General features: G+C 41.0%; 1 protein-coding gene across 3 annotated transcripts in view; it reads right to left on the bottom strand.

Moving 5' to 3' along the window:
• Window positions 1-592: 592 nt before the first annotated feature.
• LOC120536101 overlaps window positions 593-26,677 on the bottom strand; it is a 45,168-nt gene continuing 19,083 nt past the window's right edge. For all 3 annotated transcript variants that reach the window (XM_039764479.1, XM_039764477.1, XM_039764478.1), the window contains 3 exons: window positions 25,435-26,546; window positions 13,596-14,760; window positions 593-2,814 (listed from right to left, as the gene is read on the bottom strand). In XM_039764479.1, coding sequence (XP_039620413.1) covers window positions 1,677-2,814; window positions 13,596-14,760; window positions 25,435-26,506 — 3,375 coding nt within the window. In that variant the 5' untranslated portion in view covers window positions 26,507-26,546 and the 3' untranslated portion in view covers window positions 593-1,676. The remainder of the gene's footprint in view (window positions 2,815-13,595; window positions 14,761-25,434; window positions 26,547-26,677) is intronic.

Genomic DNA, 26,677 nt, shown 5'->3' with positions numbered 1-26,677 from the left:
CCAAAAAAACTGGTGGTGAGCTGTTGTAGAACAACCCCATTGAAGAAGATAAGAGTGGTTTACCAGCCTTCATTGCTAGTTGCAAAGCCCCAAACCCCCCAAACCCATTACAGTTCAAGGTTCAGGCCCCCACATATGTGAATCCACCATTACTTACAGCTCAGTTTCAGTGCCCATATTGCTTTATCTCCATCTTGTCCACCAATTCTGCTGCCCATGATGAGGACCTCAGAACACATGGTAGCCAATACAGGATCCCACATCTTCATCTTAGTTTTAAAGCTGGCAGCATTAACTTTTAGTCCCAGTGCTTTTTTGCTTGAACCCTTTCTGATGGTGTCTTTAGGAGAAGACTGCCTGCAGCTGATTAGTTAAATGTTAGAAAGTTGAAAACCAGCTGGGACTTCTTGAAGCTCTTTTACAGCCGTCATCCATTGTGCTACTGATGCTTGTGTGATGTGCCTTCAGATTGCAAACCTCCATATTCAGAGATCATTATTACCATAGCAGGTAGACTGAATTCTCTTTTTCCATTATAAATACTAAGGGGGTTCTCTGGAGAAGAACCAAAACATAAAATGACAACAAAATATCCAAAATAAATTAACATTTATTTTCACAAATAATTTAAATGTAAGATTACAGGATACTAGAAAACAAAGGATAGAAATAAACAGAACAGACAAAGCTCTACAGCCACGCTAGGCCAAGTCACCTGTTTGTCTGAAAGGGTGGCTTGTCCACTTTCCTACCACAGAATAAGTCATTTCAGACCTTAAGCTGTTAGTCCTGTGCTTACCTTCATATCTTCTAATTATTCAACACTTTCCTATTTAGCACCTCTGTGAGCAACCCATGGATAACTTGTGGGACCAAGGTTAGCTACCGGAAGTCCCAGGACTGCTTTCCTAGAGGTCCCTCTAGTGGCTCAAATGTCTCTGTGATCCTGAGACTCATGTCTTAGTCAAAGGGTTAAGTAATGTCCACAGTTCACTTGTTCCTTACAACTGGTAGGAGACTGATAGAAGTTGATTTGTTGCCAGGGGGAAATTTGGCAGTGAATCACTCTCAAATAATGACTTCAGCTGATAACCCCTACCATCCTATCCTGCTCTGTTATTTGTAATCTGGAGCTTGCCTTCGATGTAATAATTGTTTCTGGAGTGGTCTTTCCTAAACTCACCTGTCAAGATGTATATTGATTTCAGTGAGTAACTAAATGTATTGCAGTGCCCTGTTTTGTCCACTTGTACATCTTATGGACCAACTCTTCTCCTGTTTTGTATATAACTGCTGGAACTATTCCTGGTCTCAACTGGATCACCCTTCACACTACTCTTAAACACCCCATAACCATTTCATCTTGTATGTTTGCCAACATGAGGATGACCCTTGATGTTCTTTTTAACCCATTGGAGTCATCCTAAATGCCAACACTACTACTATTAGCATTGATCTAACTATTTGTCCAAAATAGTGTCTTTGAACTCCTTCCCAGTGAACACACATCTGGGAATCTCAGTAAGAGACAGAACATCCATGGCTTGTTTTATCACAGTTTCCTCTTGTGAAGATTCTCTAAAAGATTATCAGGTCTGCATACTGATTTTCTTAAAACTGGCTGGCAAGTCATTTTACCAGAATGTCTACAACAAGCCAAATTCATGTTCAGAAATTTATCTTCTTACAGTTTTCCTCAGCACGGTGTTGACATTCTCCTTAAGTTTAGATTCATAATTTAATATTCTTGGGTCGTATGACACTTTCAAGCTAGTTTTATGATCATTACAATGGAACCACAGTGCATTGTCTTTATCAACCTCCATCATTTCTTTGCTGCTCTGTAGTAATTCTGGAATGAACACCTCCTGTACCATTTGTGGGTCTACAATGATCTTCTTAGACTCTGACCCTTTGCCCTGTTTCTCTCTGTACACATGGTGTAGTATATTCACTCCAGTTATATCCTCCCATTCTGATCCACCCGAAACCTCTTGGTTGGAGGTATGATAAAACATGTAACTTGTAAACGCGAAAATCCTAGGCCTGGAGTTTTCACTTCTGAGGGACTTGAGAAGATCCCCCCAGGTTTCATGCTTGTATGGAAGAAGAATTTCCCCAAGATCGCTGAGAACCAGGTACCTACTGGTGTACATGTTTCTGTAAATGCAATCATGAAGTGCTGTATTCTGGCCGTGATTAAATATCTCAGAAGATTTTAAGTAGGAATCCACAGTCCAGTTGAAGACCACCAAGAACCCCTCCGCGGTGTAGTAATCCAGCACCTTTTGAACCATGGAAGAACAGTTAGTTTTGTATATGAAGACCTTGTCAGCTCCCAGTAGGCGATACATCTCAATGGACAGGACAAGCTGCAGGACATCGTCATAATTACCGGCCATTGTTGAAATACACACCGTAAAGTCCCTTTGGGGTTCGGTATGTTGGGCGGCTTTGGAAGTATGAACATACAAATATCCATCAGTTGAGCTTCTTGAATCACTTGTACTCACAGCAACTCGGATCAAAGCAGCAGATCCACATGGGTTCTTACAGAGGAAATCAGCACTACCATAAGGAAAGCCATTGTGATCCTTGTAGAGATGAACATGGACATCATGATAGTAAATGACACTCTCACACTCAATGTGACAGTGAAGTGTCTCCTGCTGGTTTTCAAATTGATCCCGCTTTACAATTCCAATAATATGGATCACATCCAAAGGCTGGCCATTTATTATCCTGTTGTCATAAAATGCTGAAATAATAAAGATATTTGTACTGCCCACAGGTGTGACCACTAGAGGGTAAGATCTGTGTAGAAAATGGAGAAACTTTAGTAAAGTAAGACAATGATATGTAAAACAAGAAGACATCCCAATAGTAACATTACAATTCCTGAAACAGCTAATAGCCACAAGAGAAACGACTTTTACTAGAAACGCAGAACTTCTTATCATAAAATCGGGCACTTGGATCACTGAGAATTAAAAAATTCTGAGAAATCACTGAGAATTAAAAAATTATATATAGAAAGTTTTCTCCTCAGCTTGGGCATTTATCACCGATATGGAAGTCACTCAAGGCCAACCTCCCAGAGACATCAGAGGAGAGATGCAAACTCAGGCCAATGCATGAGATCGACATTCTGATAGAATTCCTCAACAGACACAACCGTTAAAGTTGAAGATTGGGAGTTTCTCTCCATTGTACACATTTTAAATGATCAAATCGGTCAGTCCTGTCATCACTTTCATTCAAAGGGTCTGTTTCTCTTGGGTATAGAACTCATAAAGAGGACCCTCTTAGTGATGGGGCACTATTGTTAGCATCCTTAAATGCAGAATAAAGCCAAGGAGGCCAGAGAATTCAAACTAAAATATTTTTATTAAGGCAAAATAAACAGAGAGGACCAAATTAAAGGGAGAAAACAACAGAATACAATAAAAATCTGCCAAATGAACTGTTTCTCCTGGGTCTTCTTCACAGAATATGAACCCCTTCTAACTCATGGAGTTGCTTGTCCCACTGCCCACTTCTAGTTCTCTCCAAGAACTGCCTGTTATGAAGAGATTATTACAGAGCCAAGAAAAAATCCTGAAGATTGAGAAGTCCTTTAAGGGAAATCTACATGTAATTTGTAGCTGGAGACGGGCTAGTGATGGTGAACTTGAAGGACAGGAAACCAGGGAATGTAAGCGAGAATGAAAATGGCAGTCCAATGCTAGCAAATACTACAACTAGCTTGAGTTTGACACCTTAATTAAAGCTAACATAAATTTTGAATTTTTTGAAAGAACCCAATGCCGGAATAACCAGCAATACCTTACCACCATCTTATATAGGCACAGAATAATGACATCAAGCTTTATGATGAAGTCCAATCACATTACTAGAAACAGATGCTGCTGGTGTATCCAATTACACTGTTGCCTTCTGAAAGCACCACAGCATGATGGTAACCACAGGATAAAACATACTAAGACGGAGTAACAGTAACCTTACTTGCAAAATGAAAAAAAAATAAATAAATAAACAATCGAAAAACACAAGCAAAACTTTCTCAAACCTCATCAATTCATTTGGAATTATTTATACGAGAAAAATAAGTAAGTCTCAATTTGTGCACTGTTTCCATTAAAATTTCACAATTGCGAAATACAAAACTGATTAAAATAGCTTCTTTGGAGGCTTTAAAGATTCTTTTAGGCCTCTACAGCCTCGTTCACACTTACGTTGTTAAATACAGCTGCATAATTCATGTCAAACAGCCATCAGCCTTTATGGATTCTAGCAAAAGAGGTTCAGGGTACACAATCTCTATGTTTCTTTTCTGTTTCTGATTCATCTTAAAAATTGTGGTCACCAAGATTATCATCATAATTTGAAATGAGTCTGGTGATTTTTTAGATATCTTTATTTAAATACTAAATGACAGGGAGACGCTAGTGATAAACAAACCCTGCTGAAGTTTGCTTCACCATGAGTTCGTTAAAATCACAGAAATGTTTGAGAACTTCTCCAAATTCACTGAAATGCATTGAGGTTGATGAGCAAGGTTGAACCAAACCAGTTTTGAGTGGATTTTCATGGTGTATTGGTCTTTGAAGTGTCCTTGAGGTATGGGGATATGTCGTCAAGTATTTTTGAACGTTAATTGTAGCCAAAAAATGCGACCTGAGCTGTGAAGGAGCAATGCTCACCACTGAGATCAACAAAGGGCGCAGACGGAAAAATAACCACCCACAAAATACAACAGATGACCAGACACTAGCAGTAATAAGAAACTATATATATATATATATATATATATATATATATATATATATATATAAATATAGATATACAGTAGATATATGTATATATAATTATACAGTGATCCCCCACCTATCTCTGATCCAGACCCATCAGCAATATTGAAAGACCATATAATTAAACATTTTTTTATAGTTTAAGCCTTAAAATCCCCTCCCACACGCTTTAAACACATGTAAACTTATTAAAACACACTTTGTAAACACATATGATATGTGGATGTCGGGCTAAGTTTATGAGTAACATAATAATAATCTAATAATAATAATGTATTGTACCATCGATTCATTCAAGCCGTAATGGCAAACAAAGTCTGCATAACGTTTTCCTTCCTGAAGCATATCCAGGAGTTTTACCTTCTCCTGAATGGTCAAGGTCTTCCTCTGGCACTTAGGCTCACTACTACCAGAAGGCTTAGAAGATGCAGGATGCTTGGGAGCCATCGTAGGGCTTAAAACAAAACAAACAGTTTGCAAAAAGTTTGCTCACAACAATCGGGCCACAAGCAAGGTACGCAATATGCAGAGAACTGAGATGCGTCGGGGACCCACACTCGCTGTTCTTGCGAGATTACACCACATTAGCAGCAGCCAATCAGAGCCCAAGAGAATGAAAATCACGCTCTGATTGGTTGAGTCTCCTCTTTCAGCCAATAGCGGACCTTGTAAGAAATCATCTGGGTACTGTAACGAGAAACTATTTGTCTACCGTAGTGTACAATGTATGTATATTTAATGATTTACTGTATTGCTTAACTGTTAGATATGTTCCACCGAAAAATCCACGATATAGCGTGGGCATGATAGCTGAACCGCGATATAGCAGGGGAATCACTGTGTGTGTATATATATATATATATATATATATATATATATATATATATATATATACAGTCAAACACATGTGCTTAGGAGACATCTTGAAGGATCATCTAATGGTAATTCCTCCTTGAGTCGAGGATTGGCACTGTTGCCTAATGCTTCTCCTCATCTCTCCCTTACAGATCTGATGATTGGAAGCACCAGTAACGTCACTTCCTTGTTATGGTTCCCTGGACCTGCCTCTTCCAGTCTAGCTTCCTCTTAAGGTAGGTTCCACCTCCATCTTGAGCCAGTCTAATTTATTGACTCGCATCTGAAAAGACATCTTTCTATCTTTGCTTTCAAAGGTGTCCAAACACTTCGTAAATCTCCTGTGGTTTTCTTGCAATGTATACAGAGCAGAACAACAATTATAAACTCTCTTTTTAACCTAGGTTCCACATTATCAGAGGAGTGTAATACACTGCTTTTCTTATAATTCATAAAAGCTTTGTCGATACTTTTAACTTTCACTGTACCAATCGAGTGATCGAGGAGCTGTTGACTGTGGGAATGTGGGAGTGTCTCATTTACACCTAAACAGCTGCACCCCTGGACTGCTCTCAGTGTGTCGCCAGTGTTGGTGGTGTACACCTGATCTGATGTTTTGTTCACTTAGGATTTTTTTGCTTATACGACAATGAGGTCTGCACAGAAAATCCACATAGAATTTCTCATACAGCTGCTGTATTTGTATTTGCCATTTAAACAGCACCTTTGTATATTAAACATTCGGTAGACACTAAACCTGCCAACATTTTGATGCTGAGGCAACTGTTGAACATTGTGGCGAAGAACCGAGGAACGTTAAATTCACTAAGGTATGAAAAAAGGCTTAAAAATGATACTGAATATTATACACTAGCCGACACCCGCCATAGCATACTACGGTGTAAGAATAGGAACGGAAAATGGTAAGAAAGGAATTCAGAAATCAAGAAGAAAGAAGTACTTCTTGAAAGACGCAGTTGTGAATAGATGTTTTGCTGGAGACAACAGATAATGAGTTGAAAGATCTAACCCTAGAAAAAGCCACGTACAACTGACCGTGGCTGAAGACTGGTTCTTGTAGATTAACTCAAATCTTTGCAAACGTAATGCAAGGTGGGATGTTGGGGTTGTGTTTGAAGTAAATGACAATGGCAGCATGGAGAATCCCAGAAAGAGCTTGAATTTTAGCTTCACCACCATAAACTCCAGATGTTGCCATGTATTGAGAGTACTCATGAATTGTTGTGATAACTCGACTTGCGTTGGAAAGAACAACAGGAAGAACGTCTCCAAATCTGTCCCAATGTGATGCAATGAAATCTACCGCCCTATGTCGTGGTGAGAGTGCATTGCCTTCGGTCAACCGTTTGTGTCAAGAAATAACCCACTGATAGGAACAGACAGTTGCCGGATCCCGGAATAGAGATGACATTGTACAAAAACCCGTCGACAGAGAAAATTCTGTCGTTCATTTTATAGCAAAGGCTTAGGGAACAACTGTTGCAGTTTAAAGAAAATAGCAAAACCAATGCCAATGTTCGAGAGAGTACCTTCTTGTAGCAGGCTACGGAAAAGACTCCCAGGCACAGACATGGCCGAAGTGAAAGGTCACGCGATCAGGCTAGATATAGGGCGGTGACGTGACACCAATGGGGTCATGAGAGAGGAGCGGGGAATGGGGTAGTCCGAAGGAGGAATAGGAATCGAGAAAAGCGGCATGGGTGTGTATGGGAGTCCGCAGGCAATGTGGGGAAGGGTTTGGAAGAGGAAGAATAGGAATCGAGTAATGCCGTATGGGCTGTGTGTGGGGGGGACCGGTTGTGAAGAGGAAGCAGGACGAACCAGAAGAGAAATATATATAAGAGATTTTGCAAAATCATTTATGTCCGTAAATTTTCATCCAAAATGACCACTACTATCTGTTTTATCTGGCTTTTCAATTATCCCAGCGTGAGGGAAGGTCTGCATGGGTGGGAATCCTGGCCAGGACTGAAAATGGATCCCTACACTGCTGAGGGGCTGTTATAACGACAGGACAGGGGAAGACCGTTTATTCACATTGGTTCCTTCACCAAGACATTCCTGCAGGGCATGTTAGGTGTTATTGGTTTCCCTGAAGTCTGCTAGGAGGAGCTGCAGGGTAGAGGAATCCCTACTTTGTGCAGCTTCAGTCTTACTCAGAAATGTTTCTGATCCACAGCCTTGTGTCACCAGACGTGCTCCTGGGTGTTGGAATAAAACAGCGTTTCTCAACCTTTAAGTATTGGCGACCCGAGTTTTCATAACAGTTTTAATTACGCCACCCCTAACATTTTTTTGAAATGTAGATGTATATTTTATTATACCTACTTAACTTTTGTCGACATTTATCTAACTCTATATTTATTGTTCTAGTATCAGAATGTAGTTTAAGTTCATTTGGTTTGGTTTCAGCAGATGTTTTTTTCATATCTTTGATTCTTATTTTCACATCTTCGTGCCCCCCTTTTTGTTACTTCACGCCCCCCTAGGGGGGCCCGCCCCACAGGTTGAGAACCACTGGGATAAAAGAAACAACCTCACTTCAATGTGGGATCCAGAGTCAGGAAGAAGAAGGTGAAGCTTACTATAAAGAGCAGGAAAGAGAGATATAGAGAGCTACTAAGAGCAACAGAGCGCTTATAGCAGAGGGTTGGTTGTGGTGTAAGAAAACTTTTGCCTTCTAAGAGTTTCACACAAAAAATAAAAAACCCTTTGTTACTGAAGAACTTGTATCCAAGCCTGTGTGTGTTGGAAGTTTGGGGTGCTGCCCACACGAGGTACCACCTTCGCTTATCAGGGTGCAACTGTTTACAAATCATTGTGCTCATAGAGTTTTAATGCACAGAGCACTGATTGGCCCTGCCATGAAGCAGATCCACATTAAGGAAGGGCAAATGATGTGGCACAGAGTTAAAAAGAAACCTTAAACCCTGTGAAATAATAATAATAATAACTGTTCTGCCCCACATGTTGTTAGCTGCTATTTGTTGAGCTGTGCTCCCCCTTCATCTTGTCACTTATTAACATACCTGTCAGTCACGTCCCACACTTACAGTGGTGCCATAAAATATCTATGAAACTCACACAATAGACATTTGAATACAATACACCCCATGTGTCTCACGTAGGCACCCCTTTATCTCTTGTTTTAGTCACGTCCAAAGCGTATCTTTAAGGTATATAAATTCCTGGGTCTGGTTAGTTGTGGTATGCAGCAGTTTGAACCTCTGTCTACTCGCTTCTCTTTGTCTCGATCCATCCGTGGAAATCACTCACCTTGTAATTGTCTTTTAAAGCATTTTTGTTTAATGTATACTCTCTGCTATGTATTGCTTTGTAAATTATTCTTTATTGTCTTTGGTTGTACACCTGTATGTACCTGTATGTTTCTTTTGAATATATTTCAGTTTACAACGAGGTATGTCCAGTAAAAGCCTTCAAGAAAGCTCACCCCTTGTCATTTTTATGTGGATGTGCTGAGTTGTTTAAGCGTTCTGCGGCCGCGTCGCACAAACAGCGCGGAGTGAGGCAGAAAATAACCAAATATTTATTACTGTTTGCAAGGCCTTTTCATCTTTTTGTTGGAAGTAAAAACTGCAAATCATCTGCACACATAAATCAGATGCAGCTAGATTTGATTTATATGTGATGCTGCTTTGCACTTTTTTTATTCCATCAATAGATAGTAATACCTTGTAAATAGTAATAGACATTGTTCTTTTTATTACTACTTCACAGGATCTTATGTGATTCTGGGATAGATCAGGCTCCATTAAGCATTGTGTTCCTAGGCACCACTGCACATTCAGCCTGCATCCCCTTCTCTTATATGGACCCGGTGTGCAGCATCTTGGACTCGAAGATTGGTTTGTGTTAACTCCACACAGGAACCTCATTATGTGAGATTTAGAGTACTGGCATAATAATTTATGAGTGTCAGTGAATGCTCTCACACTCAAAGAGCCTGTGATGGAAGGGAACAGTGTTATATACTGGGTGGGGGGCTTTGGGGAACTGTCCCTGTCACTACCCGATCTGCACTACATAGTGAGGAGCATTAGACACTTAATCCAGCAGTAATGGTCTATACAGAACAATAAAGCTTTTACAGAATATTTTTGTCATGGTCAGGTAGTGTACCCCTGTAAATGAAATACTGCAAGGTTTGTTTTTGTTCTATATGCATGTGAGGTTAAAATCAGGCTAGAGTAGTGGCATCATGCACGAATAAAGCAGGTCAGACAAGGAAATAAAACGTGCCAAAAACACACATGCTTAAAGTATACATGCTTGAATGTTCGGTGTATGGCTGCTACAGCTCTGTCATGTCACATTGGCTTCACAAATCACCCTGGGGCTCAGGGACAAACGATGTTCATCTAAGCCAGCCACACAGTGAATTTCCAGGAAAAAAAAATTGGTAGACAGGTTTACCAGCTTGGCTACAAGAAAAACATTGGCACATTTCATTGATCAACACTACCAGACACCTCTTCTGTCTCACAAGGCCCTTGTTTATTATTCTTCCAGCTTAGGGGTTGGCCTGGTTTTCAACCCTAGTATTACGGTACTTCCAGTTAACTTCGGAATCAGTTCTGGGTTCAAGACCAGCTCCATAGATGCAACAGAGTTATCAGGCTAGCTGCCTTTTGCCCCTGGAGCCCTCCATATATCTCAAAGGGTTAGATATAGGAAACAATTCTCTAAATGACTTCTCTTGTGGAGGGCAACTCTAATTATTGGCTGAAGACCTCTCACACCAAGAGACGCAATGCCTGCTCCTGATCCAGCTGCCGCTTCTTCACTTCTATGTACTGTAGTAGTCCTTGCCTACTGCTCCAGCACCACTATGAGACATACTGCTCCTCTTTGGTGCTCTACCTTTTTCTCTGGTTGGACTGCTTCTCTGCTTTCACTGCTTGTACAACACAGTACTACGTAAGACTACTGTACATCTGGTTCTCCAGACTAAGAGAGTAAATATTTATATGCAGCCAGTAATCCCCTGACCAGGCACATACTTAATACGTCCCTCTAGAACTAAGGTTCCCAATGGGGGCATTTCTGGTCCAAGACATTTTAAGGAGGCATTAAGGACCAGCCACCGCCCCCTTGGACAATACTCCCAAGAGAAAGCTGAAAAGTTTGATTAATACTAAAAATCATCGAACGCATGTTTCAACCAATTATTCTAAATGTCTATTAAAAAAGACCTGTCTGTATTAAATATGGTACTGGTACATTATATTTACAAGTCTGCACAAGTCATGCATTCTCAGATTATGCAAATCCCTACAAGATTAACATACCTGCAGAGGACCGAATCTATGCATGTGTTGACAGGTTCATTGAACATTACTACAAATATGTGAGAAGTTTTTTTATCAATACGAGATTGCTTTGGAATTCCTTCAGACCTAAACCTAAAATTACAGTGGGGTACCTACAGATCACATTCAAAGGAAAATGTATGTGGATCTAATTATTAAAAACTAGGGAGCTTCACCCCCTGCTCACTTCACTCGCCAACCCCCTTCGCGTCTATGGAGGAATATTTCGGACAAAATTAAATAAATAAATGCGTAAATAAATAAAAGTACTGTGAAATGTGAGCATAAATTAATAAATGTGTCATGAAATAAGAGCCTAAATAAATAAATGTGCCACAAAATATGTTTTTTGTTGCTTATTTAATTATTTCATTGCAAACCGACATGAAATACGACTTGAAATAAAACTGTCACTTTCACTCGTCAAAGTTGAGAGGGTGGGCTCTAACACGCCCTCTAGTTACTGATTGGTGAATCGAAGCACAAGAATTGATTAGAAAAATGCTTACTACTGCCGATGAAATGGATTCTGCCGAAGATATTACCTATTCCAGAGAGAGAATTGAAGATTTATCGGAAGAAATGACAATGTTGGCGGCCCTTTTAGACTCCGATGTAGATGAAACTATTTTTGAAATTATCGAAGAACAGGTGGAACGGACTCGACTACACTCCAGTTCAGGTGACGCAGTACCCTGCTCTGGACGTCCATCCTTTGACATTCCAGCAGAGTCAATAGAATACTCTACAGCTCTGATCAGTGGCAAAGTTGTTTGAAAAAGTAGCTGCGATTATGCACCTGACTTTATACTCATTAAACAAGGGTCAAATACTCAGTTCAAAATATTAGTTGGCGCTGCTTTGGGCATTCCATGTCAAAGTACCTAAACTAATACAGACGTTGCAGCTTACCGTATATCAAACTGGCTCATTCGTCTTGTGATCGTCTTCTCCGATACACCATATAGATCTGCAATCTGTCGTACTTTTAAACCGCATAACAGAAGGTGTTCTATTGACTCAGCTGGAATGTCAAAGGATGGAGGTCCAGAGCAGGGAACTGCGACACCTGAACTGGAGTGTAGTTGAGTCCGTTCCACCTGTTCTCCGATAATTTCAAAAATACTTTCATCTACATCGGAGTCTAAAAGGGCCGCCAACATTGTAATTTCTTCCAATAAATCTTCAATTCTCTCTCTGAAATAGGTAATATCTTCGGCAGAATCCATTTCATCGGCAGTAGTAAGCATTTTTCTAATCAATTCTTGTGCTTCGATTCACCAATCAGTAACTAGAGGGCGTGTCAGAGCCCACCCTCTCAACTTTGACGAGTGAAAGTGACAGTCGTATTTCATGACGGTTTGCAGGAATGTTACGGACAAAATGAAATAAATAAATAAGCAACAAAAAACATATTTCATGACACATTTATTTATTTAGGCTCTCATTTCACAGTACTTTTATTTATTTACGCATTTATTTATTTATTTAATTCTGTCCGAAATATTCCTCCTTATGCGTCCCTGTCGCTCACATATGTGGATTTCACTTTCACCAAACAACAAATCTTTTAATTCTCGCGGATACACCTCTTCAGTGGGAAGAAACACTACTTTTTCCTGATGACAACACGAATTAGGCGATCTTTAAGTCTCCCATTATCATATTTAGCCAAAAGAGGATTTAGCACGGTCAACAATCTATTAACAAAGACAAGAAACAGATTTTCAATAGTGGAATGATTTAAGATTGATGATGACATAAATGGCACCAAACATCGAAAAATTAGCGTCATCACACTGTCTCAGATGGCTTTGGGGGGCGACCCAGCCGGGACGCCTCGGAGGACCGGAGGAGGGCTTGTGCCTCCCTCAGACCATGTGGGGGCGACCACAGGCACAGGGCTTTGGAGCTCAACCCTATAGGGGCCCATGGTCACTGCCAGGGGGCGCCCCAATGCCTTGGGGACCCTGGACCTCAGCACTTCAGCCACACCCGGAAGTGCTGGGGGGAAGACAAGCAGGGACACCCGGAGTGCTTCCAGGGATGCAGCCGGCACTTCCACCACACTGGGGCGTGTCGGTGGGAGATTGCTGGAAACAACCTTGAGCATATCCGGGTGCTTATAAAAGGGGCCGCCTCCCTTCATACAATGGAGAAGAGACGAGGAGGTGGCCTGAAGGAAGAGACAGGGCATTGTATTGTGGCCAGGACTTTGGGGTTGTGTGGCACTGTACAGAATGGTGAATAAACGTGTTGTGGGTGACATGAACATGTCCGCCTGTCTGTGTCCGGGCCGGCTACTACAACACTAAGCTCAGCCCTTTCACTAATAATATTAATTTTTTTAATAATATATATATTTTTAATCATACTTTATGCAATACGCCAATATTATTAATATCTTCTAATAAAATAATTTTAAAAATCTGTCCTTGTTTTTCAATATATAGTATAGTATAGTTCACCTAAGGGGGGCGCTATCGAATCACTCTTTGAAAAAGTGGGCTCTGACCTAAAAAAGGTTGGGAACCTATGCTCTAGAACATATCATCTCAACTTATAACGGCGGTCTTACCTTCTTAGAGTTTTGCTCAAAACTTGATTCAGGTTTATTCTGAGCTGAGCATCGTAACGGGCGATCCTTACATCATTCAACGGTTCTGAGATTACTTTGTGCTCTTTACAATGGAACAATAGGGCGTCATGCTCGTCGACCTCTTTCTCACTTCCAATATGTTCCATTAGGTAATGAACCGAGGCTTTATAGGCAATTCTGGGATCCACAATCATCTTTTTTGGGTCATAGCTTTCAATTTTTGTTTCCCTATTGACAAACTCCAAAATATTGACTCCAGGAATATCATTCCATTGCAGGGCGCCAGGGTCTTTGCCATATGTATCGGTGGGAAATATACGGTTTGTGAACCTAAAAATGTTGGCACTAGGTGTTGCTTTCCTTAAAGCTTCTATTAGGTCTCTCCAGTTGTCATGTTTGTAGGGTACAATGATCTCATCCTGGTCAATAAGAACCAAGTAACTGCTGGAGTACATGTTCCTGTACAAACAGTCATTTAGTGCAGCAATCTGGCCGTGGTAGTGCAAGTCCGCCTTGTGCAAAGCATAACTCCAGCTTGAAGAAGGGTTGAGATACAAATTCACTGTCCATTCAAACACTTGGACAAACCCTTCTTTTGCATAGTAGTCCAGCACCTCCTGTACTTGGTCAGAGCAGCTCGTTTTATAGATGACCACCTTGCCTGCCCCCAGAAGTCTGTACATCTCCAGGGTTTGGGTGAGTTGCAGGGCGTTATCAAAGTTACCAAACATTGTACAAATACACACAGTGAAGTCATGCTGAGGCTTGGGTGGTCGAGATTCTTTAGTGTTCTGAATTTTCAAAGTGACCCCCGGTGACCTGCTTTCACTGCTTGTCGATAACGTCACATTGGTTAGAATGGCCGATCCACAGGGGTTTCTGCAGATTAGACTCGCTGTGCCATAGGGAAAGTCGAAATGATCAACATGAATTTCAGTCCGCACGGGCTCCACGTAAATGCCACTCGGACACAGCACATGGCAGTAAAGTCTCCCACCTTGGTTTTCATAGTAATCTCTCTTCACAATCCCGATAATTCGAATGAGGTCTTCCTGATGTCTGTCATCATAAAACGCCGAAAGAACAAAGGCTCGAGCATCTCTGATTGGAGTGACCAGTGTAGGGGTCTTCTGTGCAGGAAACACTAAAGCACACATTAGAGCATGAACACGTATGGGAATTTGTTACTTTGACAGCTGGAGTGACAAGAACATCTTGTGCATTCATTTAGTGCAAGGCCAGAATTCTTTAAAGTGGGACAAGAGAACTGCGTGGGAGTTTTAAACTTAAATCAAAGATATAAAAATAAACAGTGGATTCAGAAAGTATTCCATCCTCTTCACTTTCTGCACACTTTACTGTGCCATAGATTTAATCCTATATGGAATTTTTCCCCTTTTTTGCCCATCATTCTCCACTCAATGACCCATAATAGTATTAAAGTGAAATCATGTTTTCAGAAAGGGCGTTAAATGTATAAAAAAATGAAAATCTGAAATCTCTCATTCATAGAACTATTCAGACCCTTAATTCAGTATTTTGTAGAAGGCCCTTTGGCAACAGTTCCAGCTTAGAGTCTTCTTGGGTGAGTCTCCACTAAACTGGGTTTATCCCATTATTTCTGGCAAGTTCTACTATATTGAATCTCAAGCATTTGTTAACTGCCATCTTCAGGTCTCTCCATGGGGTTTAAGTTTGGGCTTTGGCTGGGAACTTATGGACTGTCAGACACGTACCCTGAAGCTACTGCAGCATTGTCTTGACTGTATGACTTGGGTTATTGTCAGGTTGAAAGATGAACCATCACCCCAGTCTGAGATCATAAACACTTTGATGCAGCTTTTCTTTGAGTGCCTATCTTTATTTGTCTGCATTAATCCTTCTCTCAATTCTGACCAGTCTCCCTGTCTCTGCTATTAAGAAGCAACCCCATAGCATAATACTGCTACCACCATGCTTCACCATAGGGATGGTATAAGGCAGGTGATGGGCAGTTGCTGGTCTTATCCAGACAAGGTGCTTGGAGTTCTGCCCAAAGAATTAAAATTTTCATCATCCAACCAAAGACTTTTTTTCTCCCTCATGCTCTTAAAGTCATTTAAATACAATTTGACAAACTCCGGGCAAGGTGTCATATTAATGGAGTGCTGCTGAGATGGCCGTCCTTCCAACAAGTTCTCTCATCTCAGCAGAGAAGGTCTGTTAGAGAGACCATTGGGTTCTTCGTCACTTCTCTGACCAAGACCACTCTAGCCCAAAGTGGAAAGGGTAACAGAGAATTCATCTTAAATAAATAGCATAAAGGGTTAATAAATGTTGGAAATCAGATCAGGGGGCATATTTAGTATACAGATATGTATTAAACAAATTAAGAATAGAATTACAGTAGGAAATTGATCATTTCAGAATTTAAATGAATTCAGATTTACTGTCAAAATCGCAATTAGAGCTGTCAATCAAAATGATTAATGACTTTTAAGACCCGCCCCTCTGACGTCATACCGGAAGTCCCGCCCGATGACGCAAGACCGGAAGTCCCGCCCCGTCGCCCCCTGATGACGTCACGCTGGAATTCCCCGGTTCCTGATTGGTGTAGGGTCCCCTGTCCCCGCCCAGGCTCCTCCTTGAACCCTCCCCTAGCACCTGATTGGTTCAATAAACTGTCAAGGGGCCGTTTGATGGATGTCTGCCGCCCCCCTCCCGGGCGTGTTACAACCTTTACCTCGACAAGCCCAGACATTCCCGTGGCGTGTCCTGACCAGATGAGACAAGCCCAAAGTCGTCCCGCACCGGTCCGAGGACGTTCCCATCCGTACCCTGCTGGCCTGAAGGGCCTGCCTTGGCCCCTTGAGATAACTACTAGTTCAGCCTTTTAAAAATCACACATAGTTAAATAATATGCAGCAGTTCCCTTTTAAATCACGTTTAAAAAATCTAGCCTGGGCAGTATAATTTGTAATTATATTAATTAATATAATTATAATTTGTATAAAAATCGATCTAAAACAAGCCCTTTTTCTATTCAAACTCACCCCGCATTTTAAATACAGGTATCTTCAGCTGACCCTAAGGAAACATCTTGTGGAAGCAAGTGGCCCGCATGGCCCATAGGGGGGGTGATGGTTCCAGCAGGGGCCGATTTCACACTTCAGCTTTCAGCAGCCCCTGCTCTCTCTCTCTCTACATGCAGAAAGTAACGTCAGGCTCTGCAAGCGCCCTGCAAGCTGGACAGGATCTAACAGCCGCTTTGCGCGTACAAGGAGGCAAGTGAGTATAGATGGAAGAATTTAGGTACCCGACTGGGGGGAGGACTCTGCGAGTTCACTTGCAAACAACTGAGCCCTAGGCGAAAAACCCGAGGTGAATTTTGAACATCATGTCCTATGACTGGTTAACACTGCGGACCCAGGCGCTAGATCTCCGTCATATGGACCATTACAGAGTAAAGATTAGAGAATCTTTTGCAGTCTCCATTACAAGATCCATAGCACACGCAGGAAGCTGGACAATTAAGTGAAGACCCTTTAGTTGGTCAGAATTATCGGGGTTAGTACCCAGGGTCATATTCTAAAATATCTTAGATTATATCTATTTAGTTAGCATGTCGGCACTGTTCATTTTCAACATAGGTGGTATATTTCCCTGACCAGGGGCTTCTTGTCAAAAGGTTAAAATAAAACAGAGATGCGAGATACTTTTTGTCAGCCCTTGTATTCTAATTCTTAAAGCTCTATCAGACTATTGTTCATTTCAAAGCAAAGTGCCACCAATCATTTTGTTTATAACTAAATTAAATAAACCTTATAAATAGATCCCGGTGCTTGATAATACTTAACACTAATTGATATCATTAAATGACACTTTGTGTTTTATTCAGGTTTAATATTTTTAATTTGCCTTTTTAAGTTTTATTTAAAAATGAACTCTTTAAGACACATTCAGACTATTCTGGACTGTGCATGTCAAAAAAGCTTATTATTTATTTCAAATGTTTTTTAGACATCACGGCAGTTTTTCAAATTGTAATCAGTCCACTTTTTCATGTGGTTATTTACTTTATTTATTTATTTTGGCACACATGTCCTTATCAGTCTAGTTCCTATTCTAAACTCCAATATTTAATGTTCTTCCTGAATCAGGAGGAACACAAGCCTGACCTTTAGTGCCAGATAAGATTCTAACAATAACCGGCTCATGTTAATCAGCCTCATACTAGCAGATGTTCAATAATGTTTTCCCCAACTCTTTGCAATCCTGGAACTGCCTACATAGATGACAGTTTAGCTGATAATATACCGCAGAACACGGAGGTTCTGTTGTAGTGTGCGGTGAGCTTGGTGTGATCCGGTCTTAAGATGTTTTCTAATCTCCTCTGTGACTCAGTATTTGTACATTTTAGTTTGTACTGTCTTATCTTTGTGATAGGGGTGAGTCAATGTTTCATTTTGGAATAATAATGTCTCCCTGACTATGATCCCTGCACAGACCCTGGTCCTTTGACTCGTATTCAAGACGTTTGCAGTCACTTGGAATCACAGTTCAAACTTACGTCCCTTGACTCTGAATGCTACTAAAACCAAGGTTGCTTTTTCACAAACAGAGGAGAAAAGCAGTTTTCAATAACCGCCGTCCTATGTCACCTGGACTACCAAAAAGAAAGAATAAACCTCACTGTTTTAGTAAAATTGTAATCCTTGTGCTGACGCCTATAATAGATATGATGTAACTATTCACTAAAACATTTTCCATCCTGATTGGCCTAACGTGTCCAAAGCCTAATCCTCATCAGCCCTGTAGTGTATCTGCTCCTATAACCTCCTATAACCGTTCTTATTTTCAGGGTCTCATAACTGATGTAAAATGGAAGGCTCTTACCAAGCATTCACAGCATTTCTAAAACGTTGTATTATACAAAGCCCCCTGAGTACCAAAGTGTTTATAACCTGCTGATGAAAATGCTGTTTTAAATTAAAGCCTGAACAAGATAACTGTTTTCTAATCATCATATAAAATGCTTAGTAAATAAAGAGAGACTAAATACAATTTATAACAAAAATGGAACACCGATGGATGGCTGAATAAACAAGGGAATCCAATTTAGCTTGAAATGTCGCAGAGTGTTTTACAAAATAAAACCCTACACAGTGGCTCTCAAACTCTGGGCTGACCACGCTAGGGGGCGCGAAGTAACAAAAGGGGGACTCGAAGATGTGACAAAAAGAAAACAAGAATCGAAAATATGAAAAATACATCTATTGAACCCAAAACAAATTGAACTTAAACTACCTTCTGATACAGAAAAATAAATATAGAGATAGATAAATGTCGATACAAGTAGGTATAATAAAATATGCAAATAAAGTGTCATGAGAATAAAATCTGATTTATTTATGTATTTATTTTTCATGATTAGCAGGCCAAAGATTTGGCCATTTGAGAAAAAATAATCGTACATTTGTGTTGCAAGCAGAATCTGAATGACTTGGGCTGGCAAGAAAACTATATGACAGAAGATATCTGATGTCTCCAGTTCCTTTAGGTACTTTATACTGGCTATTCTCATTTAAAAGGAGTACAGAAATTAAGTTCTATGCTATGTTTGGGGTGGATGTGATCAGAAAGGCCCTGATGATTCCAAAGATCCGTCAGGAAAACTGTTGGAAAAATGGGCAGAACTCTTTTGGAAACAAGGATTTTTCTTATAATGTTTTAAAATTGGACCTTTACAAAGATGCTTTATTTTCATGTTAAAGCAACTGGTCATTTTACTTGGCTACTGAACATGTATTTTTGTTCACTAGCACTTTAGTGTTTCATTAAGAATTACCCGAATATCTGATCATTAGTTTAAGAAGAAAGAGTAATTAGCTCTGCTATTTTGTGAGCTATACAAGCGTGCTGAGCTGTTGGCTCCCATTTATGAGGTCACTAGCATGAGCTAAAGCTGCTGATTTTAAAAACATGATTTTAGTTCGATGAACTTCAGAGGTGCAAAAAAGCATTTCTTACATCCCCTGTCTCTAGTTAAACCAGCTCACCTCACTATGGCCTCCTGTGCTTTCTTATAAATCTCCAATTAAATGCACAAGTGTATTTAGAGAGGTTTGTTTTGTCAAAAGGCTCCTAGGTGATAGAAATGAGCTAAGCACAAAAAGAAAATTCATCAGTGACCGCAGCAAATCCTAAAACACACGTGGATTCAGTCTCTCTTGAGCGTTGTGGGGTTACTTTTAAAAATAACTTCATTATATTACTCACACGTCTAAAATCACCCGGATTTTGGGTTACTATTCTGTATTAAAATAATGACATTTAGCGAAATGAATGAATGAAAACACCATTACAGTAAGTTCCTGAAGTCTGTCTCTAACCGGCTGTCCAAATGAGAGTTTATAAAGCAAAAATGTTTCGTTATCTCAACCTTTTTAAAACAGGTGGCTCTGTACAGAGAGAGGCCATTTCCAAAGAGCAGGCATTTCACAAGCGGGTCCCTTCTGCAAGTACTTCAGAATACTTTTATTAGGTCAGAGTTAATGCACCGCCGGCCTGCGCTTTAAAGCCACTCCTGAATATTCTCAATGGAGACGGCCCCTAAGGTTAAGCTCTGTATATATGTGAACATTTTTGGTATCAGCCACCAATCAGTCCAGGCTAGACTTTTTATACGTCTATTAACATGATTTAAAAGGGAACTACTGCATATTATTTAACTAGGTGTGATTTTTAAAAGGCTGAACTAGTAGTTATCTCAAGCTTTACAAGCTAATCTTTAAAAATCCCTTAACTTTAAAAGATCCATCTGTCATGGACAGAGGGTCTGCGCAGTCTCGAGCCCGCTGACGTAAGGGGGTAGGGGAGTTTACAGACAGCTGCTGACAAGCGGGCGAATTTGCAGGGCCTCACCCAGCGGGAATGGATGCTCGAAGCACACAACTGTGTGAAGGCGACCGCGCTCCACGCTGCAGCAGGACCTGTCTCAGCCCGTGTCTGCGCTCTGAGAGAGAGAAAGAGAGAGACAGAGCACACAGGCCTGCTTGCAAGGGGGTCTGCTAAAAGAGGGGCTGATTGATTTCTTTCTGAGAAACCTGCTAAGAATCGAAGTCTGTCACTGAGAAAGCTGATTCAATGTTGGTTGAGGAATTTCTGTGAGATGGAAAAGGATGGACCTGTAAGTGATAAAGCAAAGATGAGATAGATATTTTAATGGCGTGTTCATATTAAAATCATAGATAGAACAGAAGAAAATGCTTGGCTTTTTTAAACGGCCCTTTCAGAAGTGGCTGGGAAGTGGTGGGGAGACGTTAAGTGCGGCCAGAAACAGGGTGCGATCGCGCTGACTGACTCAGACCGTGTCTTTGATCTGACAGTTTGTCTGTGAGATAGAAAAAAGCAACTTGACTTAGAGAAGCAAAGATGAAATATTTTAATGTCTTAAAATCGTAGATAGAACAAAATGCTTCACTTTTTAGGTTTTCAGCAGGGAAGTGTGGGTGACTGGGAAGTGTGGGTGACCGGGCAGTGTGGGGAGGCCGACCGTCAGGTGCTACCTTGCCCTTTAGGCTGGCAGGGTACGGATGGGAACGTCCTCGGACCGGTGCGGGACGACTTTGGGCTTGTCTCATCTGGTCAGGACACGCCACGGGCATGTCTGGGTTTGTCGAGGTAAATTCGGGAGAGGGGGGGCGGTGGTGAGTTCAACCAGGGGGCAGACATCCATCAAACGACCCCTTGACAGTTTATTGAAACAATCGGGTGCAAGGAGGAGTCTGGGTGGGGACAGGGGACCCTGAACCAATCAGGGGTCGGGGAATTCCGGCTCGACGTCATCAGGAGGTGACGGGGCGAGACTTCCGGTCTTGCATCATCGGGGAAGGACTTCCAGTATGATGTCAGAGGGGGCGGACTTAAAAGTCATTAATCATTTTGATTGACAGCTCTAATTGCGATTTTGACAGAAACCCCATGCCTATAACTACTGGGGTGTGTGTGGAAGAATAATTTTAGGTTAATAGAGCATTCATCGTAAAGAAATAGCATAAAGGCTTAGTAAATGTTGAAAATCAGATACGGGGGGGACATATTTAGTGTACTCACATGTATTAAACAGGTTAAGAATAGAATTACAGTAGGAAACTGGTCCTTTCAGTTTTAGTGGGACTTTAAGTAGTCCCAAAGGGGTGTGTGTGGAAGAATAATTTTAGGTTAATAGAGCATTCATTTTAAAGAAATAGCATAAAGGGTTAATAAATGTCAGAAATCAGATAATGGTGAAGTGAACAACAAAATGTACTGAAAGATGACTAAGAGATAACTAAGAAGTCAGCAGATGTCCTGTAAATAACCAGAATGGACAGTTGTTATATGCACAGAAATTTCAAGGGTGATTGGCTCAACTCAAAGGTATAAAGAAAAAAACAGAATATAATATAATAGACTTTTATTTTATATAATTCATTTGGGTGTAAACCAATGGACCAACCAGAGCAAAATGTATGCATTGATCGACACTGTATGTAAATTCAACAGTTTATAAAATGAACCTCTACTCTTTGTTTCTGTGGTCATTCTGACTCTGTTGTAACAGACTGCTTTTGCATAATGCTCCTTCTAAGGCATTTTGCCAAGGAATAATTAAAAAATGCAATGAACATCTTTTCTCCTGCCCATTAACTGATTTACCCTGTTAGAAGATGTTTCTTTAATAAGATTTTAAATTTCTACCACACCAGTGACTTATTTTGGCTAGCCGGCCAACTTCAGGAAGAGTCCCGATGGTTGCATACCTCTCCCATTATACAATTCTTGAGGCCACTGTGCTCCAGGAAACACTCAAAGCTTCCAAAATGGACTTATCTCCTTGTCTTGATCAATGCCTCACCACAGTTTGACCGCAGAGGTCTAGAGAGAGTTCCTTGGACTTCATGTCTTGGTTTTTGCCCTGACATGCAGTGTGAAATGTGGGACCTTCTACACGACAGGTCCAGGCATGCTTTTCTAAATGATGTCCAGTCAAATTAGTTTGCCCCATGTTCTAGACACATCTCAGAGAGTCAAAGAAAACAGGAGGCACCGGAGCACAATTTGGATGGCCACACCAAAGGGTCTGAATACTTCTATGAATCGGAGATTTCAGTTTTCAATTTTTAATACATTTTTGAAACCATGTTTTCACTTTGTCATTTTGGAGCTGGTCCCAAGGGTTGGCGTTAGGAAAGGCATTCGGCTGAAAAAAATCATCCCAAAACATCAATTGGAGAAGTCAAGTAAAAAAAATAGCGACCCCCATATAAAATTAGGAAGAAGAAGGTGAAGAAGATTATGGGATACTGCGTGTAGACTGAGGGAGAAAATGGCAAATGTATCCATTTAAAATGAAATATACAACTCTGTCAAGTGTGTAGACAGTGAAGACATCTGATTTCAGAATCTACTGTAATTCCTGCTGTTCTAAAATGATGGTTTTCTCCCTCCAGAACACAAACAATGAAGAGATGGCTTAAAGAGAGGTCTACCTGCTGACCCAGTGGTGTCGGGACAACAATATCACTTTAATGTTAGCAAACCCATAAAATTCAGAAAGAAGAAGGCAGACCATGCAGATATCTACAGTACATCCAAATCCATTGTACACTCTTGGGTTGCAAAGAAGGTTCCAGGGGGAAAGTCTGTCTAAACCTTATACCTGGAAAAAGAAGAACACTGGTGACAAGAGAATTTTTCCAAGTGGTAAAATGGCTAAAAAAATAAATTGGGCATAATTACTTGTATGTGATCTGGGTACCCTGAGAAAACAGTAGAAGGGAGTGTCAGCACAAAAGAAGAGCGAGTGGTGGTCTGGGTGCAAGCATACAACATTCTGTACTTGTCAGAGCTGGGGGTTTCTCTTAAAGAGAGTTGTTATGGGGGATAAGCCTGGCCGAATTCTCCCAAACATCCAAGTGGCAACAAATGGCATCCATGTTGTATGGATAGAAACCTGTGTCCTGTTATATGGGTCACTATACTTGGCTAAAAGGGTTTGAGATACAGAATTTCCTCATAAAATGATTTTAGAACTTACTAAGGGCATCCCTGATCCCAGAATTAATTCAGGGATTGATGCAGAAGTAACCTCCACCTAAAGTATAAAGTTGCCTCAGCACTCATCACTCAGTGAGAGTGGACTTTTGAGGAAAACTTGGGCAAAGGTTTGACTGGCAGGAGCAAAAGAGGATTCAGAGCCGAGTTCGCTTCCAAACTTCTTCCAACTTCCTCTCCACTTCCTCCTTTCTGGTGCTACACAACACTACGTCATCAGCAAAAATCCTGGACCAGGGGCATTGACCTTTTCTCAAATGAGCCAACACGTCCATAACCAGATCTAAGAGGTAAGGGCTTGAAGAAGATCTATGGTACAGACCTCCTCCAAATAGGACCTTATCTGTTATCCCAATCCTGCTTTTAAGCAGAGTCCCTCATACATATCCTGGACAATCTGACACACTTCTCTGGTCCTCCTTTCTCCCTTTTTGCACTTTGAGACCTCTTGATGTGGCACCCTGTCATAGGCTTTCTCCAAGTTAATGAACACCACCTGCTGACCTTTCTGTTTTGTTCAATGCTTCTCTATGAGTTGTCTCAATGCAAAGACTGCATCATTATTTGGCATAAAATAAAACATTTGCTCCCCTATGGTTGTCTCTTCCCTAAGCCTTCTCTCTGTAACCCTTTCCTAATGAAGAGACCTCACAGCAGTTTTGTGGCAGAACACAAGAATTTAATAAGTTGAAAAGAAGCCATGTGTGTGCTGCCAAGAGAAACAGAATAATGGAAGACCAAAATAAGAAAATAGAATATAAATTGAAACCAGGTTGGAGAATCTGCTGCACCCACCACACAATGAAACAGCTCGGGATCCTAGATGACAATCCCCCAGGCAGACATGTGGTTCATTCCCACCTTCAGGAAATGACCATCTATCTTCCAGGTGTTACGTGGACATCCCCTTAGCCTGGTCCAGCCACTCGGGTCCTTAACAATGACAATCCTGCAAGTCGGATCACCCTCGGGGGATTGCACCACATGGCCATAACTGCCGTAACTGACACTCCCTCACAATGCAGGTAATGTGCCTCATTTGGGACTTCATGAGCAACTACTCATCCGACACAAAGTCAAACCAGTGGTACCCAATGATTCTCTGAAGAGCTGCAGTATCGAAGGAGTCCAGTCTTCAGAGATCAGTAATTAGGGACAGATCAAGATCAAAAATAAATAGTCTAGAGCTGAGAAGACTCCATAGTGACCTAATCCAGGTCTTCAAAATTATCAAAGACCTTGATATAAAAAGACCCAGAAGAATTCTTGCAACTAAAAGGTCATTCACATACTTGGAGACACCAGTGGAAATTAAGGGGAAGAGCATCTGGGACTGAAGCCAGAGAGCACTTCTTTACGCAAAGAGTTGTGGAAGTCTACTGGGGTGTACAGTTGAAGAAGAAACCCAGACAACCTTTAAAATGAATCTGGATGAGATATTGCGACAACTTAAGTTATTAGTTAAACAAACAAACCTGATGGACAGGTCAAGTTCATTACATTCTTATGTTCTAAACAAACTGAATGGAACTAAAAGGTTAAACACCAATACATGAACAGGAGACTATCAAAACGATCTTCAAACCAAGCTACTAATTTATCCACAGACTTGGATGTTGCTCATAGTGAGTCATCATCATTTACACCAAAGGTGTGATGACATAACACGTCGTGACTTCTGATTTGCTCAGAATAACAATGGGTGTGGCTACTAATGTCATAATGACATGGAAATTCTTACCTTTCCCTGGAATTCTTGCTGAAATAAACATCACTTGCTCTCGGTGAGGCCCCTCGTTCAGACACTGAGCCAGTCTAGAAGTCCGTACATATGTGGCAGGCTCAGCAGCCAGGCTAACATAAGCCAACAAGGTGTCTGTCCCCTTCGGTGATTGGTCCTTCTGATCTTGTGTCATATACTTCTCACAGTCCTTCAGATCAAGTGTACTGAAATTGAAGTTCTCCTTTCTGAAGAACTGATGCAGCCCCCACCAGGCATTGCTGAAAAGGCCGATTGGTTCTGCCACAGAGAAAGCGAGACTCCTGGTGTCATGCATGTTTCTATAAAAGCAGTCACTCCAGGCCTCGACCTGAACATCTCTTTGGAAGTCCTTGCCATTCGACTGGGTAAAAATGAAACCAACTCTCCAGTGGATGACTTCCACATATCCCTTGTGGTTGAGTTCAGCCAGCACATCTTGTGTCTCTTTGGACATTTCACTTAAATACAGAAAGATCTTTTCTGCCCCCAAATGTTGGAACATCTCAACGTATTGAATAAGAAGTGCACCATCGTAATTACTAAATGCGGAAATGCATGCAGTGAAGTCCCGCTGAGGATGTCTTTTAGCAATAGCTCTAAATGCAGCAGGGAGCTCTGAGGCCACCCTCTGACCATGTGCCCACGCAGTCACACGACTCAAAATCGCTGCCGAGCCACATGGATTTTGACAATAAAGGTCCATTAGCCTGTAGGGGAGGATGTAATTTACAAAGCGAATTTTAGCCTGTGCATCCATGGAGAACAATGTCCTGTTACAACCAATATGACAGCGGTACTCTTCGTGACCAACCAGTTTAGTGATGGCAATAATGTGAATTACGTCCTCAGAGAGGATGGTCACTGGTGGAGTTATATTCTCATTAAAGTAAGTCAACACAATTAGACTGTTGGAGACCTTAGTATGAGTGACCGGAGGATGCCAGTGATGAAAGAAGTGTTTAAAATAAGGCATTACCACTGTAGACTGTTTGTAAGAATAGAAAATCACAAAAAACAAAACAAATGCACAGAGCCGCTTTCTCATGGACATATTTGAAATTGAAAGTTTGTTAATAAAGAAAAAATGACACCTGAAAAGGGAAAAACAAACAAGAAGATGAGGTGAGTAACACAGTAGAAAGACTTTGTGCACATGGCAGATAACAAAGTACAGAGCATTAGAGATGCTGGTAAGTAACAATGGACGTTACCACCTAGTTGT

Source organism: Polypterus senegalus, chromosome 9 (assembly GCF_016835505.1).
Source record: "Polypterus senegalus isolate Bchr_013 chromosome 9, ASM1683550v1, whole genome shotgun sequence".
In the NCBI taxonomy this organism is placed as follows: Eukaryota; Metazoa; Chordata; class Cladistia; order Polypteriformes; family Polypteridae; genus Polypterus; species Polypterus senegalus.
Note: the sequence above shows the minus strand (reverse complement) of the source record. Positions and strands in the feature narration are given on the sequence as shown.